We start from the raw sequence: 19,769 nt of genomic DNA on the forward strand, positions 1-19,769 counted from the left end.
TAACTATGCATGGTCTGAAGAAGCACTTTCTTTTATCTGTCCTGAATTTCCCAACATTCCACTTCCTTGGATGCCCACAAATTCTAGTTTTGTGAAAGATGGAGAATCTGTAACTGGTTACCTGTCACACCACAGAGCATTATCCATTTGTGCCAGGAGGAGACTGCCTGCCCATGAGCACAAGCATTATTAGGAATGGCAACATTTTTACAGTTCACACTGCCTACCAGTAAGTGATAAGTTTTTGTACAACCAACAAACACTGGCATCACTTATTGAGTTGCGTAAATGCATAACATACATCTTTGCCAGCAACCTATCAGCATTAATAACTACCTAGTAATGTGTATATCAAGGGACGCAGGTGGCGCTGTGGTTTAAACCACAGAGCCTAGGGCGGCGGTTCAAATCCCCGTGACGGGGTGAGCTCCCATTGCTCGGTCCCTGCTCCTGCCCACCCAGCAGTTCAAAAGCACAAAGTGCAAGTAGATAAATAGGTAGCTCTGGCGGGAAGGTAAACAGCGTTTCTGTGCACTGCTCTCGTTCACCAGAAGCAGCTTAGTCATGCTGGCCACATGACCCGGAAGCTGTCTGCGGACAAACGCTGGCTCCCTCAGCCTATAAAGCGAGATGAGCGCCGCAACCCCATAGTCGTCTGCGACTTGACCTAACGGTCAGGGGTACCTTTACCTTTTTAATGTGTATATCTCCAGCTATCAGAGACATAAACAACAGTGGTCAGGGGTGCCAACTTGAATAAAATATTGGGGGGGGCAGCTAAGCCCCACTCCACATAATTGATCATATGACATGGTTCACACACCCTATTTGAATGAAAATGACCATCAGCTTTGAGGGGTGCAGCCCCCTGAAATATTTTATTTGGGTGGGGTCCCTTCGGCCCCTAGGAGTTAGTTCCTATGACAGTGGTCATTATTTCCAAGGTAAAGTCATAAAGACAACCATCCCTGTGTTGGGGTAATATCCTTGGTGTCTCGGTAGCCAAGAAGAATCAGTAATTATTTGCAATGAAGATCACAGAAAAGAAATGTGATTGAATTACACTGATATAGCTCATGCAGATACTGCCTTTTTGGAGTGGGAGGAGCAGACGTATTTGTGTGCATGGAAGTGGGAGAAAGAAGGCCTTCCTTGATGAATGTGCAGTAGATTACCTGCAGAAGTTATGGTCACCAAGGCCATAAGAGGCAGCATCTTCAATAAATGCATTATAATTCCACTCCAGGAGACGGTGAGAATTCCAGTGAAGACAGGTCTTATGGAGAATTGTTTGACTAACATTTCCTCTGTATGAAATGCCATTTTCTTCAAAACAGTCATCAGGTCCTACAAAAGGATTGCCTTCTTAAGAAATGTGCTCTCTCACCCACCCACCCACCCCTACACCATTCATTTAAAGCATGGGACTTGGTCTCTTGGTCCCCCGCAGGGACTTGGTCTCTTGTGACAGAGCGTTCCACCAAGTCGAGGCCAGTGCTGAAAAGGCCCTGGCCCTGACCAATCTAACCTCCTTGAGGCTCGGGACCTCCAAAGTGTTGTTATTTATGGACCTTAAGGTCCTCCGCGGGGCATCCGAGGAGAGGTGGTCCCATAGGTATGAGGGTCCTAGGCTGCATAGGGCTTTAAAGGTCAAAACCAGCACCTTAAACCTGACCCTGTACTCCACCGGGAGCCAGCGCAGCTGGTAAAGCACTGGATGAATGTGATCCTGTAGCAAGGACCCCGTAAGGAGCCTTGCTGCGGCATTCTGCCACCCTGGAGTTTCTGGGTCAGCTTCAAGGGCAGCCCCGTGTGGAGTGAGATACAATAATCAATCCTGGAGGTGACCGTTGCATGGATGACTATGGCCAGATCAGGGCGAGAAAGGTAAAGGACCAACTGCTTAATACGGTGGAGATGGAAAAATGCCACCTTTGCTGTGGTTGTAACCTGTGCCTCCATAGAAAGGGAGCGTCTAAGGTTGTACCCAAACTCTTGATAGAAGGCACTGGCACAAATTGAGCCCCCACAAGAGATGAGAGTTGGCCCCCCAACCCCATGTTGTCCTGACCCAGCCAGAGGACCTCTGTCTTCGAAGGATTTAACTTTAACCGGCTCCCACGCAGCCATCCAGCCACAGCTTCCAAGCATCTGGTCAGTGTGTCTGGGGCTGAGTCAGGGTGGCTGTCCATCAACCGATAAAGCTGGTATAAATGTGCTTTAAATGTATGCTGTGGATCTGACCGACTATCTCACAGTGATTCTCATTTCATCTAAGCAGACCCAACCTAACAACGTTTAAGCAGATTCCTTCCCCATTTCCTCCTTCATTTATAGCTCAATTTGTTGTTTTGACCTTCGGCTTTCGTAAAAGTGCAAATCTGGGCATCTTGAATCTACTTCCTGCATGCCAATGGCAACAAGGATAAGGACCAAACCACTTCCATGTGCCAAATTCTGCAGCACGGTAATATGTGCTTAGAGGCATTCACAGATCCCTGTTCTTGGTAAATCCGTAGGAAAATAGCCAAAAGGCCAGAACTGGATCCCTCACCTATTTCGCAAAGCCTTCCTTTGAATGGCTCAGGACACTTGCAGCTGAACTTGGACCTTATCCGATGCCGTTGACAGATGCCCCCATTTTTGCAAGGATTTGGTCGGCAAGATGACTGTGCTGTTAGTTTCCAGAAAACAAAACAAAACAGAGCATTTAAGTAAGATTCATAGCTTGCATGAACAAAGCGCTAACCAGGAAGAAATACTTTTATAGGCAGAAAAGGAAAGCAAAGCAAAGCATAGTGGCACAGGTATGCATGTGGGAAGCCCACCGTCAAATTCTTCATCAAAGCTCACCAGGTGGTGCTATCACTCTCCCTACAATCATCCCTACACAGTGAGATAGCTTCACCCTAGCCTTCTTGAGCCCCTTGTAAAAAGGAGGAAGTACTTCTGTATGAATTTTAGAAATACTAACAGAATAGGCAGCAACTGCCACAATTTGGAGAGCAAATTTGGAGATCAAAGGTGATGATTCATTCTTTGGTTCATTCTTAGGCATATAGGGTAGCAGTAAGACAAATGTCTGATAGTAACCATATCCCTCAAGTTTGGTACTCACCTTTGTCACAGAACGGTGCTTTGTAGGGGTGTTTGCAATGGCATCTATAATAAGGAGCTCTTAAGCTTATAAGGCAATCTCCTCTATTGCAGTTGATCCTTTCACATGTGTTTTTCACTATGTTGCATGATATAGATAAAATGGACAAGTGTGTTAAGGTTATCTCTCTATAGTTCATTCATTGTCAAACTCTGTGTCTTTACTCGGAAGCCTTCCCAATAAACGTTTCCATGGTCCTTGCTCCTATCTCTGTGAAACCATAAATACCATCCCTCTGCTGCCACCCCAAAAAGCCAGGCATTATCATTTGTTTTCTAGGGCAGCTTTCACCAGCCTGGTGCCTGGGACTTATGAAAACCTGGAGGGTACGAGGTTGATGAAGATTATTCTAGGACTATGTCTTTGCTCTTTGTGGTTTGGATCCCTTCCATTTCCTTTCTAGCCTTGATCCTTCTGTGGACCTGATTTTGCATGGCAAGAGCTTGAAGCATTCAGCTGAATAAAGTAAGGAGTATATAGTCTACCACATCTGAGTACATTATTATGAAGTTCATTGAAGACAGCAACCACCCACAACCAAAGAAATATAGTCAACAAATATATATAGGTGACTTTTTATATATGTTGGAGATCAGCACTGGGGATTTCTTTTTTTTGTGATTTTTCTTTTTTTGTGGTGAGGGGAATGTGACAAACACAATAGAATAAAAAAAACCCCTATAGATCTAAGCTTGAAGCTCCTGGCAAGTCTCCTAAATTTGCAGTAAAACCATACTATCTTATTAAGCTGGAATGCCAATAAAATATTTTCTGTCCAAAACAAATACAGTAAGTATGCACTTGTGACCATAACAATTCAAATAAAGTAGCTATCAAGTTCCTTGAAAGTCCCACTCAGCTTTATCTAACACTATGAAAATTCTGCTTACCATTCTCACACTTAGACCCTTCATATGGCTCGGGGCAGCGACATGTATACCTGTTTCTTTTCCTTTCACATACACCATTATTCTGGCATGGCATCTCCAGGCATGGGTTTTCTAGACAGGGAGTGGAAAGCTGAAGCTTATTTTACAATTAGCTTGCTGCATGTGTGCAACTAAGGTTTTCTAAAAGCAGTCATGGATTGGATTACCCAGTTTATTATTTTAACAGTCAGTTCAAGCCAATAATATTTGCCAAAATGGTTGGTTTACACAGAGGACATCTAGATTGCAGGTGTCAACTAGTATGGACAGTCAAATAGTGGAACAAGCATAGAACACATAGTAGATCACTAGCCATCTCTAGATAGAGCTCTATACAATCTCAGAAAAGTATCGGACATTTTGTGGAAAATATAAGGGTTTCCTTCATTCAGATTTTCTACATATGACATAAACCATGGTGTAGCACCCCATGCTAATTATAAAAGGACACAGATGAGCTCATATTCATAATAAAAGTTGCTGGATCTTGGGAGCTGTATCAACACAGAAATAACTATATCTCACATCTCTCTGTTTTACAAGTATAGATGGAACTTAAGTTGAAAAGAATGAAGCTATTTAAAAGTTGCTAGAATCCAAAGTGAGTTGCAGAGTCTGAATTTGTTCTGTCAGTAGATGAAGTTTAGATCCTTTACTACAGTATTACAACAATAGACAATCCACTAATAACAACCAGTATAGCAATTCCTGTTACCCTGGAAATAGTTTTCAATTCTCCCCAACCCCACACTTCCCCATCACAAAGTGTGACCCAGTAAAATACCTTCATAACTGACGTATTCATGAAACCAGTCAGGATGTATAGCAGGGAGGTCATATCTGGTATTATCTTGCATTGGCTGTGCATCTTCATCGATGTATTCATAGTAATAGCTGTCAGCTGCACCTATAGACCATACTACTACGTGAATTATGAAATAGCATTTCGAGAAGTATTTCAGAAAATACTTACTTATGTAGCAGACCTCGGAAGTAACTGGAAGCACTTTTTCTATAAGAGGTCCTACTACATTTGAATGAGCTTGGGCCAGTTGCTATCTCTAAGCTTAATCTACCTCAAAGGTTGGTTGATCTGGAGATAACATTGGGGCATTGGCACTTTCCTTGGAGGAAAGACAGAATATACATGTAATAAAAAAAATAAATGCAATACATAAAGTCCAGGTGATTTTAAATTTTTCTTCCCATCATCGCTGTAGGCTCAGGCCAGGTGATCAATACATCCTTAATTTATTTTACCTTTACAACAGAAGATGAGATTCAGAGAAAATGATATGTCCTAGGCTACAAAATGTGTTTTATGGCTGAGCAGGGTTCTGACCTTAAATCTTCCACACTAGAGGTCATTATCCAGACTAATTATTTTGCCACTGAGACAATGTATCTAATTGCATCCCATAGGGAACAATGGAACTCCAGTTCAATTCTCACAATACTGAACATGATGAAGTCACACAAGCTCATTCTTACCGTGTCAGTTTTCTATGGCACATCCTTTGTTTAAATATTTGTCTTTATTATTTGATATTTATATATCCTTTATATAGTATATTTATCCTTTCTGGTGAATTCCTAATAACTAGAGCTCACAGGAATGTGTTATAAATAGATAGCAGTTTTGAGAGCTTATAAAAAGAAAATACTCATCATACAGAATTAATGTGGCAATTTCAATTGTATCTTTGGAAGTGGGCTTTAGTCTTATGGTCATGTGAATGTGCATGCAGTTGCAAACACACTTGTGATGACTGAAGACATGGGCATTTACCAACCTGATCTGCTCAAAACAATGGTACTTACACATAAAATATATATTTACAATTTTTATTTAAAATGGCATTTCAACAAAGAATGTGACATTTTGAAACCTCCATTTAAACAGCAATCTTATCCTAAATATTTATATCTGTATATTTTTTAGTCTGCCTAGCAGATGGCTGAAGAACACAGTTCCATCATAGGATGCAGTTCATATTCCATCCCAGTCTATGACAAAGCTTCTGTTGGTTTTAGCACTTACATTGCAACTTTTAATGCTCATTTATTTTCTTTACCTGCATTGTCCAGCCAGCATATTTTTATCCCCCACATAAGTCGAGACTACTCGCACACTCCTGCAAGGTCACTGCAACTTTGCTAATGGTCTTTGGGCCAGGAAAAAGTATATAGACTGCTTTAGGGTCCCAATCCCACTCAGGGACTGCCGAAATCACACTACTAGAATACAAGTAGTACGATAAAGTACAGATAATTATTCCAGTCTTCGTAGCCGCATAAGAGAAGGGGCATATTCACGAACAAAGGGAACAAGTGGGAGATTCTCCTTAGCTTTGATCATGGTGCCACATTTCCAATGCACAGAAACAGATCTTTGTTCATAGCCATGGCTCTCAGGATACCCATTGACAAATAGCTTTCAGAACAGCAAAGTGAAGATGGGACGGCAGTTCTTTCCATAGACTTTTCACAGAAGTAGTTGATTAAGACGGGTCAACCGCTCTTTCCGGCAGGTGTCACTGCAGTTTGTTGGAACCACCGGTGAGTTTCAAAGAGCAGGTATGGTAATGAGGAGAGCGAAAAAGCATACAGGGACACTTTTAAAAGCTCTCCCCTAGGGCTGGGCCGATGGCCTGGTGGATAGCGCTTTGCCTTGAACTGATTATCAACGGTATTATCTTAGTTTTCTCAACTCATTCATTCTGTTGCAGCCTTTATCTTTATTCTTCCTTTGCTTCTGATGAAAAAAAAATACTTTTTGTACAATGGATGCTTTATATTTCATATTAAAATAGTACTTTCTTTTTTTCTATGTGCCAACCCTGGTATCTTGACGGCAAAAAAAAAAGGAAAAAAAAGTTTCACCTCATTTATCGTTATGTCAAGTCAAGACTTCTTTTCTTCGCTCATTATTTCACAAGAGTTGAGTCTTTGCAATGTGAAAGTGCTGCAGGAGTGCACGCCGGGCGGAGGAATAAGGATCTCATTCCAAGATAAGGCCATTGTCTTCACTGAGCAAATAAACTTTAATGTGATACAATAGAAAAGCAGAGGAAACCAAAGGGAGACTTCAAGCTGACATCGCGTGGGAGGATTTTCAAGAAGTTAGATTTTCCTCTGTTTATTTATTAAACTTCATCTAAGTGAAGGTGCCTTTGGCTCCACATGTACTTTTAACATCTGCATGTCATCCAGACATTCTACAGTACAGATGAAACAAACAGGACTTTTCCCCTTTTCTGAACAAAGGATCCATTTTTGGATCCTTTGAGGCCATCTTGATAGTTTCTCCCCCCTTGAGGACTTCTCCTTGATTATTATTATTTTTTGTCTAACTTGCGTTTCTTAGTTCCTGATGAAATGTTGGGTGACATCATTTGAGCCAGCTGCATGATAGCACCTGCCATTCAGAACTTCTATTTCAGTATGTTTCACACAGTTGTTGGTCTTTCTTTGTTCCTCTTTCTGTGAACATTTCTATTTGGATCATTTTGTTCAGTAATTGCTAATGAAAATTCAACCCACAAAGCTGGCAGAAGCAGAGAGAAGTTTATATCTGGGTTCAGACCATTTCAGTCAGCTAATTTTGACAGGAACAATCTGCTGTGTCTGCTTAATCTAGTTCTAAATCTATGATTACACACATAGAGAAGTCATTAATCACTCCAATAGGAAGCCTATGAATAGATATCATGAACAAACATTAGAAATGGATAGCATGCACTTATAAGATAATATACGTAACTTGCCAATATAGGTGTGAGGTTTACTTTTTTTGAAAGGGACAAGTGAAGCCCCTTTGAACATTGGTAGTAACTGGCTCCCAGATATGGACTTTAATCTTCAACAATGACAGAAAGGTAACATTGTGAGTCAATATTTGAGACTCCCAATGAGTTTTGAATAAAAATCCTTCTTCAGGGTTGATAATTATCATCAAAACAAATCTTCTCTTTGAGCAGGTAAATTTCAATGAAAGTCATTTTTGATTCATTCATTTTTGATACACCCTCCTACATTATTTCAGACATTAAAAAACTACATAAGTAGGGCTCCAGGCTTTCTGCTCCAAGCCCTACAGTTTTCTTCTTCTTCTGTTTAACTGTGAATTTTGAAGTGAAAGTAGTTAAGTGGCCATACCATTTGTTTGCTAGCCTGAATGTGGCCTGATAATCTATTTTAGGTTATAGAATGGCCACTGAACACTCCACCTGATGGGACTGGAGGTTCCCACTTTTTACAGAGTCATGTGCTCAGACTGAGGTTACTCCTGAGGCATATCTCAGACATTTGTCAGCTTCCAGTGCTCCTCTCTTTATCTTTATATGGTAAAAATGTACAGAGAATAATATAATCTTTAGCAAGGGAGGTAATAGCTTGCCTCCTCCCCACCCAGCAATTTTCTTGGAAGTAGGTGGGTCCTATACCTAATCCTCTTACAGTCAGCAATGTTTCAAAACATTTAGGTTCACTGGGTGAGTTTGAACTTGCAGAATGACACCAGTCTATGGTATATGAGTCCAGGGATCCTATATACTAATAGGAAACATGTTCTTTAAGTGTGGATCCCTACATAGCCAAAACAGCAGTAGACGTACAAAAGAGAGAGGCACCCATAGGCTTGGGGGAACACTAAAGGTTGCAGATGTACAAAAAGCATTTAGAAAAGTTATGTCAGGATAGATTCCCAAAGCAGCCCAGTGAAAAAATGAGCATGTTGAGTGGATACAGAATGCTGGCTGACTGGTGGGGTGGGTGGAGAAAATGGAGGACGGAAAATGAAATTGAGTATCATCCAAATGAGCGTGTCTGGCACCCTGAATAGGAGCACTTTGATATGTTAATATTTTCAACAAGTCCCTCTTGTGTATTTTAATTGCTAATCTTTAGAGAGATAGGAAAAGCTGAAATAGAGCAGACCTCATAAAACACACACAAAAAGTTTTAAAATACTTCTGTCTCTATGTCTAGCTCTACATAGTGATGGCACTATGCTGAGCTGATTCTAAAACATAAAAATTGATAGGATTCAGATATACACATGACAGAACAACAGTTCTCCAGAGATGGGGTAAAATACAACATTTTCATGGGGAAGATTATTCCTTTTTCACATTGTTCCTAGGAAATGTAAGGATTAGCTTCTAACCGAAGTCACTTCAAGGAGCCTGAACTAATTTAAAATGCCAGTTTAGGAGCAGCCAATCTCACCAGACTTCCACAGTCAGGTAGAAAATAAAAATACTATCTTTAAAGCTAGAAATTCATTTAAGGTGTTAATAATGGGTATAACTTTATAAGATTAAAAACACTATACTTGCCTAATTTACCACTTTACTATTGAAGGTACAAATGGGTATTAAGATAAGGGAAGAGTATATATCTGGGCAAACAATGTCCATTTGCATTTAACAAGCAAAGTTTTTGTCCAAATTGTCCGGAATCAATTCAGGAGCCAGCTGTATCAGTTGCACATCTCTAATAAGCATGATGAACCTATGAATTTATTGTGAAATATAGGTACATTATTATGGCAACTGTTTACACATGGCAGTATCACATGAAAGTCACTGGTTCTGTGTGGCATCCACTAATGTGCTCACAAATGAGTAGATGATTTCACCACGGCAGTTAAACTTTCCTCTTGGAACATTTTCATTGGTATGGCAAGAAAAAACTCCTTCCCTTATCTATTTGATGAGCTTCTGAACAAAACTGCCTTGCTTTGTGATATCAGGCACCATACACAGTGGTACCTCAGTTTTCCAGCGCCTCGGAAGTATAATGTTTTGGTTTTCACTGAAATCCCGGAAGTGAATGATTTCATTTTTGAACCCGCCTCAGAAGTCGAACGGCTTCCGAGGCATGTTTCTCAATTTTCTCAATTGCATTTGCTGACCGCCCATTGCGCTTTGGTTGTCAAATGTTTCAGAAGTCGAATGGTGGTCTGGAGTGGATTACGTTTGACAACCAAGGCACCACTGTAGAATGACTACAGTAGCTTCCACATGACAGCCATAAAATGTAAACCAGCCCTGAGTCAAACTGCAGAAGGATTAGGTTTCAATAAGGATTCTTTTGGACAGGAAGAACTTGAATGTGTGAATCATATAGTTACCCAAGATGACGACGTTCCCTCATGTTTTTAGCATAAAGTGATTGGGGGAAATTGCAACCTGTTTTTTAAGCTATACAAAGGTAGGTCCTGCTTAGTAGTTTTACCTCAGGCAGTAGCGATAAATATGAATCAATAGACAGCATGGTGGAATGCTGACACTCACCTGACCTTTGGTTTACTGCACCACTGCTACATCCTGGGAGGTTTAGGAGGAGGAGTGAGAGGGCAGTGAGGTCAGTATATAATGGCAGGAGCACCAGATTGGCTCAACTGGTGCCCCTGTTTCTGTCTCCCCCTCTCCCTCTACCTTCCGGTATGCAGCAGCAAAACAGTGGTATCCCACCATATTGTCTGCTAATGATAGGAAGACTGTTCCTTCTTCATAGTTGTCTTCTCCTTCCCCTTTACAGGGACATCTCCTTATATTTTACCTCTTGCAAATGACCTTGAGAATGTCTCAGTGTAGTATCATATGTACACTACTTAATAGCGTTTCACTCAAGTTATGACCATATAAATCTAATTTTTTAAAATGGACTTACTCCACAGTGTGTGCAGGATTGCACCTCAGTTCCTTGGTTTTTCCCTTTGGCATAAATTCTGTTGCCAAGCTAGGGTTTTATTGCGAAAAATAAAAATCCTCTTTTTACTGTAAGGTGAAATTGACCTTCACACATGAAGGCAAATTGGAATACATTCCATGAAACATTTTTTATTACTCCTCTACACTAGTTCCTCAGTACTGTACTAAATAACTTTGTGGATCTAATATCTTTTATTTAAGAAGTGTGTCTGTTCCATTCATTTAAATTATTCATAACAAGCCATTGGTTTTGTAAAGTAAAAGCAACATTGTTTTTTAAAAAAATATCTAAGCACATAATTAACACTCAAATTCTGATACATTGGCTTATTTTAACATATTACAGAATCACAGCCTTCATTCTCTGTAAATGCAGAAAAATCTTAACACACTTAAAGATGCAGTGATTTGACATTTGTCACTGAAATGTGACTATTACACAAAATTAAATGAGACATCCTACATGTATTTTCAAAGCATAACTTTCTTCTGTGTAGTACAAAAAAGACCCTCCTCTCTGTTACTGTAGTTGATAGGCAGAGATTGACTTTAAAAGCTTGAAATTAGCTTTGAGGACTTGGACGATCTTTTAAACTGCTTATACTTTCATCTGCATTTTTGTATGTTGTTTGAGCTGTGAATCAATTAGTGAATTTCTGATCAATACTCTCTGATTCATTCATTTATAGAAACCCTGTTCCAGAGAAAAGAACCACTCTACCATACAGAACTGCTGTTATATCTCTGAACCATCCCAATGAAGCCTGTGCCACCTTGGAGTTCCTTTATTTACTAAGTCTTCATGAAAATTCACCAGCTTTTTAGCACAAATTTATCCTCATAGACCCATTTTTGCAAAGCAATGTCCCCCCAATACAATGCTTTTGTGTATATTATTTTCACTAAAATATGCTTTTTGATGCTTATTTTACCCTACTGTTTCCATTTTTGCACACATTATTTGATTGGACAACTGCATTGCAAAATTCAGAGTGTGAATTTTGAAGGATTTCAGTTATTATACTGTTTTGAATTACTTAGGCTTGCCTTTAAATAGTAACTGAGTAGAATTTCTTCTCCATCCCTAGTCCAAGAAGTTGGACTGTTTATTTCTAAGGTTAGTAAAGGTCTCCAGCTGTACAAAGCTGTACCATTTTGTATAATATAGTTTTCAAAAAGTACAAGATGACAAATAGAAAATGATGGCCCAACCTTATATTTTAATGTCATTCCAAAATAATGTAAAGATTGATGCTTTTTGTATAAACATATTTTTCATAGTATGTGAAGGGCGCCTCAGAGAAGTATTACATAGTTTTTGACATAAATTTATTCCAAACTCTGTTAACTTTAATACAGGAAGTAAAGCAGATCACTTTCCATAACATTTTATCTCCTATTAATTCATTAATGCTTTTGCGTCAGACTTACCAACCACCAGAATATAATGTTCAGTATTCTCCAATACATGTCTACTCAGAAGTATGCCGTATTGAACTCGATGGGACTGACTTCCGAGTAGACATTTATTTACTTATTTATTCCCATTTAGGAATCATTTCCTGTGAAACATCTCAGAGTAAATGAACAATAGAAACATCAGTAATAGAAATATATGTAAAACAATTTGATATATAAAAAACAAATTCAAACAATTTCCTATAAAGACAATTTCAAACCCAATAGGTTATATTCAGTGCTGTTGTTCTGCTAGTGCAGCAGATTTCTGTCTGTGAAACCAAATTTTCCCCTCCTTCTTTCCCCTACAGCGCTTACCGCCCCAACCCCCAAAATCTATTCCAGAGGATTGGAGGATCCTCCAGAGCAGATTTTGAGGGCACCCGAGAAAGGAGAGAAGGGGCAATCTCCCTGCATTGCGCTGGATGCAACCCAGAGCAAATACAGCCTAGAATAAAAAAATCTCCACTTAAAAGAGCAGTTGAAAAAGGACATGCATAGGATTGTGCTGTTAATTTTCCACACTGCCAGCAAAAGTTTCAAGTCTTATTCCACCAGAATCAGTGGATTTGCTAAGCTGCTTAAAATCAAACCTCCAATTATGCTTCTTGCTCAGTTAAGTTATAGCCTCCTTAGCTATATGATAGTGCAGATGTTCTGAAGTATTTGCCACAAAGGGAAAAGAAGAAGTTGTATTGCTTACCAGCTTGCTGGTCAAATGACAGGATATAAGAAAGCTGCAAGAGAAGAAGAAAAATGGACATGTATAAAGCCAACTAAGTCAGATTTTAGGCACTGCCTGGGAAGTCCTTTTAATAAAGCTGCTCCATTTGGAAATTGGATTATCCTAAACCCTTCCTCGTTACTCAAAGCAAATGCATTTGAACAATGCAGACGGTAATATTGTGCAGTTTTCAAGGACGAAGTTGCACATTTATTTATCTAAAATCGTCTCTATGCAGCTTTCTCTTAACAATTTTAAAAGCAGCTCACAAACTCAACAAATACTTTATGTTTTGTGGAGAATCTCTGCTGGACAATGGATAGATCATTTGAGAGGGGAGAAGAGAGACAGATTTAGATTTCTAGGGCTCTACTTCTCTGAAATGCTTTATAGTCCTTCCCATGAATAGTGAATACTAATATTGAACTCATTCTTTGAGTGCTGATTAATTCAAAATGACACTATCCATAAACATGAGGAAAGTATCAGCACTAGACCTGGGGAGAACTGCTTAGCCGGGTATAATAAATACATATACAAATGAAATAAATGCAATAAATAAATACACAAATGCAATAAATACATACACAAATGCAACTTTAAGGAAAACACCTTAAGGAGGGGATAACTACAGTTTCCAGGGGGCCTTAGGAGAAGAAATAACTATTGGGCTTGTTTTACTCTGTGTTATAGTAAAGGTAAAGGGACCCCTGACCATCAGGTCCAGTCGTGGCCGACTCTGGGGTTGTGGCGCTCATCTCACTTTATTGGCCAAGGGAGCCGGCGTACAGCTTCTCGGTCATGTGGACAGTATGACTAAGCCGCTTCTGGCGAACCAGAGCAGCGCACAGAAACGCCATTTACCTTCCCGCCAGAGCGGTACCTATTTATCTACTTGCACTATGATGTGCTTTCGAACTGCTAGGTTGGCAGGAGCTGGGGCAGAGCAACAGGAGCTCACCCCGTCGCAGGGATTCAAACCACCGACCTTCTGATTGGCAAGCCCTATAGGCTCTGTGGTTTAGACCACAGCACCGCCCGAGTCCATGTTAAAGCCACCTAGAATGCTTAACTGCGCAAGTTAAGACATCTACCACTTGCTTGCTACTCTTGTATATAAATTCAGCATGCTCCTGAATATATATAACCAGTATTTTACTACTGAACTACAAGCTAGTACACATGCCACCATTTAAAGCTTGCAATCTTTCATTTGCTTGTCCATTTCTTTTTTGCTTGTTATGTTCTACGTAGCCAGAAGAGGGAGGGCTTGTCTTTCAAAGTTTGAAAGGAAACGAAAAATAGGTACTGATACTGTATTTCACAAAACCAATTGTTTCTCCTATCCAGCATAGCTAGATACTGCCTTTTTATTAAGGGACAAACATGCTAAATACCATAATTGTGTATAATCTTGTATAATATACATGCTAATTCTGTAAACAGCTGAGACAACATTCATTCTGAAGTTTGAGAGACTTTCGGGAGCTTTATTTTAATGCACTATTTCAGGAAACCAATGACAAAAACACTTAATTCAAAAATGCAATGAACAACTGTTTTTAGAATCATTTTGAGATTCATGAGCCTATATTAATATATTGGAATTTTATTTGAAAAATGGTTGCAGTTCAAAATGTCAAAACTTGGAATTATCTTAATTTCACCTGACAACATGCGGGACGTTTTCCAAAGTACAGTGCTGCTCAGGTAAAAAGAAGCCAAAGATTACAGAGAATAATTTGTACCCTAGAGAGTTTGGTGTATTTTTGTTTGAAAGAGCCTGTGGAGGACGCAGGTAATGAAAAATAATAATACTCTGAGCACCTGGAATTTGGTGCTATTTCATTCATTCATTCAGTATATTTCTATCTTACTCCTCAATTCTAAAAATGTGCAAGGTGTCTCTGACCTCTAAGGCTGCACAAACACCATGCAGATTCCTGCCTCCCCCCCTAAAAAAATCCTGGGAATTGTAGTTTACAACTCACAGGACTAGAGTTCTCAGCACACTTAAACTACAGTTCCCAGGATTCTTGGGCTAGGTGTGCTTTAAATGTGCATTAAATGTACAGTGGATGTACAGCCTTAGAGTGCTGTTTGTCCAGTTAGATTATGGCTACGCTCATAGAAAATTGGTCTCTTTGGTTTTTGGGGTCCTGGTAAATGCTCAAGTTTTCCATGTTCTGGATCAGGCCATAATATACAATGAAAACAGCAAAATTAAGAGTTGTGTGCTGTAACACATTCACCTGTATACGTGCAATCAAATTCCCCTAGTATAGGTCATTTCAGTCTGGAACTACAGTGGTACCTCAGGTTACAGACGCTTCGGGTTACAGATGCTTCAGGTTACAGACTCCGCTAACCCAGAAATAGTACCTCGGGTTAAGAACTTTGCTTAAGGATGAGAACAGAAATTGTGCGGTGGCAGCGGGAGGTGCCATTAGCTAAAGTGGTACCTCAGGTTAAGAACAGTTTTAGGTTAAGAACAGACCATCAGAATGAATTAAGTTCTTAACCCGAGGTACCACTGTATAAGAGATGAAACCCGAAAAGTGCTTAGCAGTCTGCCATACAAAGCAAAGAGAAAATGTATTTTCATAGCAACCGAGGAAAAGAAAAATGGAAGTAAGTTTCACCACAAATATTTCCAACCTTTTCATATTTATAAACTGCTTAAATAAAAACAACAATTCCACAGTGGTGGGGAACAATAAGAGAGAATGGCAAAACTGTAGGTATTTCCAGAGGGATAGCCATGTTGGTCCTTCTCCCCCCCCCCCAGCTGTTGGCATTAAAATAAAACTTGCTGTGCCATTCAAACACAAGTTCCTACCCACAGAAGTGGCTCAGCAGATGCTTCACAGAAGTTGTGTTGCTGTTGCTTACAGGGAGGTAGCAAGGAAGTGGCCATGGTGCAAATACACTGGCAGGGCCATTCCAGGGTTCCTGCTGGTGCCTTTGCACCATGCTAGCCTCCTTGCTGCCTCCCTTCCCTTTAAGCAGCAGTGTTGGGAACTAGCATAGCAGTTATACCCCACCCTATGAGCCACTTCTGCCTGCCTAATATACATAATTTTTAACACATTATTTCATTGGAGAACTGCATTACAAAATTCAGAAAAGTGATGGTTGGTTGTTGTTCTTTAAAGCCATTCTAAACAGAGTTTCAAATGATAGTTGGTTTTTCTTCAGGTTTTGTTTCAGGGGCTGCAAATTAGGTAAAATCAAAATACAACCAAATTTCACCACCAGTCCCCTTCATGTGAATGAGGCAGATGCTGCAGTAACATTACAGTGTAGCCTTGAGCACCGAAGCATCTTTTTCCTGCTTTGCTCAACAATTTTAAGGCTTAGAGACTTACTTTGGGGGTGACAAAGAAGCTGAAGAATCAGAAAATTACATAAAAACATTGTAGAATTCAAAATAGAGCGAAACATTTATTTTTTAAAAAAATATCCTGTAAGTAGTAGCACCTCCAGGTTTACGGTTCTCTCTCACACCCTATCCCAAAGTCAGACCATTTAATTTCATTTTACGGCAAGAATTTACACCCTTTTGCACCATTTTAGCTGAGCTTGCGTACTTGGTCCCTTTGACAGGGCAGATTCCATTTAGACAGGGACAGCAAAGCCTGTTGGGTTACAGCTCAAGAGGCAGGCCTTCCGATGAGCCTGACACAAGATTTCTGCATCATCAAACCTTTTGCTATCTGTGCTGAGAATGCAGGTTATGCAGCTCGACTTAAAGCTTATGGAAGCCCATTAAGACTCTTTAGCTGTAAGGGAACTCTCATGCTTCAGGGCATATGCTGATTGCCTTCAGGGGTCAGAAAGAATTTTTCCCTCTATAAGAGATCAGTGCAACATTTGCTAATGCATCTAGCTAAGACATTTTGCAATCCTGTAGCTTCAGGCAGACCCAGACCCATCCTGTAAAAAGAGCATATTGGGTTTCCTTGATCAATGAACAATGCTGAATTGGCAACTTGCTTCCCCCCTCTAGAGACTAATATGTTACAATGCAGCAGAACAGAAGACATTTTCTCGCATGCACAGAACAGATGCCTGGCGATCGTTTTTAAAGAGCAAACTCCTTTTGTAAATGTTTGCAGCCAACTCTTAAGCAGTTCTACTCAGAAGTAAGTTCTAAGTTCAGGGCTTAGTTCCTAATAAGTATACATAGTGCCGATTGTGTGCAGGCTAAACATGTGTCTGTCATGTTCGCATAGCAAGTTTTTTTGTGTGTATGTCTATACTTAACAGAAAAGAAAGCATGTAAGGAAAGGAGCAAAACCTGCCTCTTTTTCCTCTGCTGTACCTCATTGCACCAGCTTTCAGGCTTTTTCTACATACTTGCAACACCACCTCTAGTGTCAGAGCCAAACTGGTCAAAAGCTGCTTAAAAGCAGAGAAATAAGAGAGGAGATGGTTCTAGATTCTGCTCTCCTCCACAACTGTGCACTTCTTATTGCGTAAAGAGTTAGATTCCCACTGCTGCTTTATATCTGCTACATTCCCCACACATCTGGCTTGGTCCTGAGAAAACTTGACATTGTTAATGCCCTGTGTGTACTATAACCTTTAACCCCAGGACGTAAACCTATGACTTTTCTTGGATTGAATGTTATGAACTGCTGGTACTGTCAAATACATTCAGGCTATATACTTCCTTAATTCAGCAATGGAAACATCAATATTATTTAGTCAGTGACTGCATTCTCTTGGAGTAGTTGGGTGGGACTGAAACTGGGTGGATCAAATGCAAACACCCTCCTCCCCGCACTCTCCCTATCCCACTACCACCCATTAAGTCAAACACCTATCCTCTCTTTCAGGCACAAACACCCAGAATATATACACACTGTTGAGATTTCCATTCCACCTTAAGGAGCAGACATGGAACTGTTGCGTGTCACATGTCTGTTTACATTCCAGCACAGTATGCTGGGAACTTCCATTGTGTGTATAGCGTTTGCTTCTCTCTCTCCCCCCCCCCTCTCTGAGAAGACAAAGAGAGACAACATTTTTTTGTCCTGATTTATGATTAATAAATCCGTAGTTGTAGTATGCTTCCACAAGCCTCACACCTATTCTCTGTGTGCAGTTCGCTCTGCTGAGATAGTGTGCCCTGGCTTTGAAACCCGGGTCGCTGATGTACATCTGAGCAGAGGCTGATGGGTCTTTGCAGTGGGACACCTGGAAGGAGATGAGTCAGCTGGGGCTAGCCAGCTGGCCTTGCAACCCTCTGCATGCTGACATACACACACACACACACACACAAACAAAATGACCCAATTCATCTATCATCCATTCATTTTCTCTCTCATTCCCCTCCTCTCTTACATGCACCCCTAAGTCAACCTGCCCACACAGTCATTGTTTACTGCCTTCTAGACGGAACTTTCAATGCAACCCTACCCAGAACATGTCATACACCTACTCCTAGATCACAAGGTCCCCCAGCACACAACACATTTCATAACTGAATTACATTGGCAACAGATGTTTTCTCACATCTTATTTGGAAAGGGCCTCCATGGCCAAGAATATAGTCAGCTTACAACATATTTGCCATCAAGTGATCACAACACATTCCCGGCAGGATTTATTCCAAGAAGTTCATATTACATTAATTACAACGAAACACCATGTTTTATTAAAAACTACCCCACTGCATATTCTGCTGTGCTCTTTCTCTGTGATTACTTTGCATTTTAGCAACATTAATTGATTTTCAGTAAGAAAACCCTATATTTCCATGAATGTTGAATTCCAGACAGTGGTTGATCAACTTTTTGGACAGGAGTAAACAAAATATGTAAGATGCACCTTGTAAAGCAAGTAGCAACCCACAATTTGCATATATTATTGGCATTCACAGATACAGATTTTGTTTTGAGGAAGAAAGAAAAAGAATCATGGAAGAAGCAGGAACAGAAAATGCCAAAGCTGGAAAATGTGTTTACTAATTTTACATTTTTTAAGTGATGTGTCCCTTTTCCAACCTTTTCCATGTTTCCACTGGATTAGGAACATATTTTCCCAATAATGTTCTGATAAATATTAAATCCATAAAATTCTCCTATGTATTTTGCTTGGTTGCTGATCTAAAGCTCAGCTTTATGAGCAGTCTGATATTCTTCTGACATGAATTCATCAATCCACATTAAAGAAGTTCTTTAAATTGATATACTTACACAAACAGTTGCTCTTCCAACAAAGACAATGAGGGGAAGAATCGACAGACAGACAAAAGAGTTAACCATCCTTATTTTCACACAGCTTCCCCCCTTTTTGTGAACAAGCTTTTCGTTCTTTCCAATTCCCCCCGTTAAGTCAATCTAAATAGTTAGAGAACAGGTTTATGCCTTGCAAATTATTAACTACGTTTTCCATTTTGATTATCCTGATCCAAGAAGTACTATTGCTAGAGAGTTTCCCAATCTGAGCTTTCTCTATGGCATATATCAAGGGACAATGCAGCTGTTTATTTATCAACCTTTATTCTTTTTCATCTGGATTTATCACTAGTTTCAGTCATCTGACTCCTACAATGGGAGATGTAGCAGGTCCACGGTAAGATATAAGAGCTGCTTCAAGTCTTCATTTTTCTTTGGGGAGCTAAATGTCCTTGCTGTCTAAGATCGTAACCCAACCAAAATTAAGCACATATTTTATTAAGTTATTGTTTTTAAGGCTGCAATCCTACAGCCAGCTGATATAACGAAAAAACATTATTTATTTAATATTTCTATTTATAACTCAACCTTCACAAA

General features: G+C 39.9%; 1 protein-coding gene across 4 annotated transcripts in view; it reads right to left on the bottom strand.

Moving 5' to 3' along the window:
• Positions 1-19,348, bottom strand: part of HABP2 (hyaluronan binding protein 2) — a 32,206-nt gene extending 12,858 nt beyond the window's left edge. For 2 of the 4 annotated variants that reach the window (XM_083741393.1, XM_083741394.1), the window contains exons 1-7: positions 19,191-19,330; positions 12,967-13,000; positions 4,871-5,005; positions 4,048-4,158; positions 3,119-3,235; positions 2,555-2,674; positions 1,176-1,347 (exon numbers count right to left, since the gene is read on the bottom strand). In XM_083741393.1, the coding sequence (XP_083597519.1) occupies positions 1,176-1,347; positions 2,555-2,674; positions 3,119-3,235; positions 4,048-4,158; positions 4,871-5,005; positions 12,967-13,000; positions 19,191-19,259 (758 nt within the window). In that variant the 5' untranslated portion in view covers positions 19,260-19,330. Of the gene's footprint in view, positions 1-1,175; positions 1,348-2,554; positions 2,675-3,118; positions 3,236-4,047; positions 4,159-4,870; positions 5,006-12,966; positions 13,001-19,190 lie in introns of all 4 variants that reach the window. The other 2 variants (XM_083741396.1, XM_083741395.1) reach the window with 2 other exon arrangements.
• Positions 19,349-19,769: the final 421 nt, after the last annotated feature.

This window comes from Podarcis gaigeae (genome assembly GCF_964106915.1).
Source record: "Podarcis gaigeae genome assembly, chromosome: 5".
Lineage (NCBI taxonomy): Eukaryota > Metazoa > Chordata > Lepidosauria > Squamata > Lacertidae > Podarcis > Podarcis gaigeae.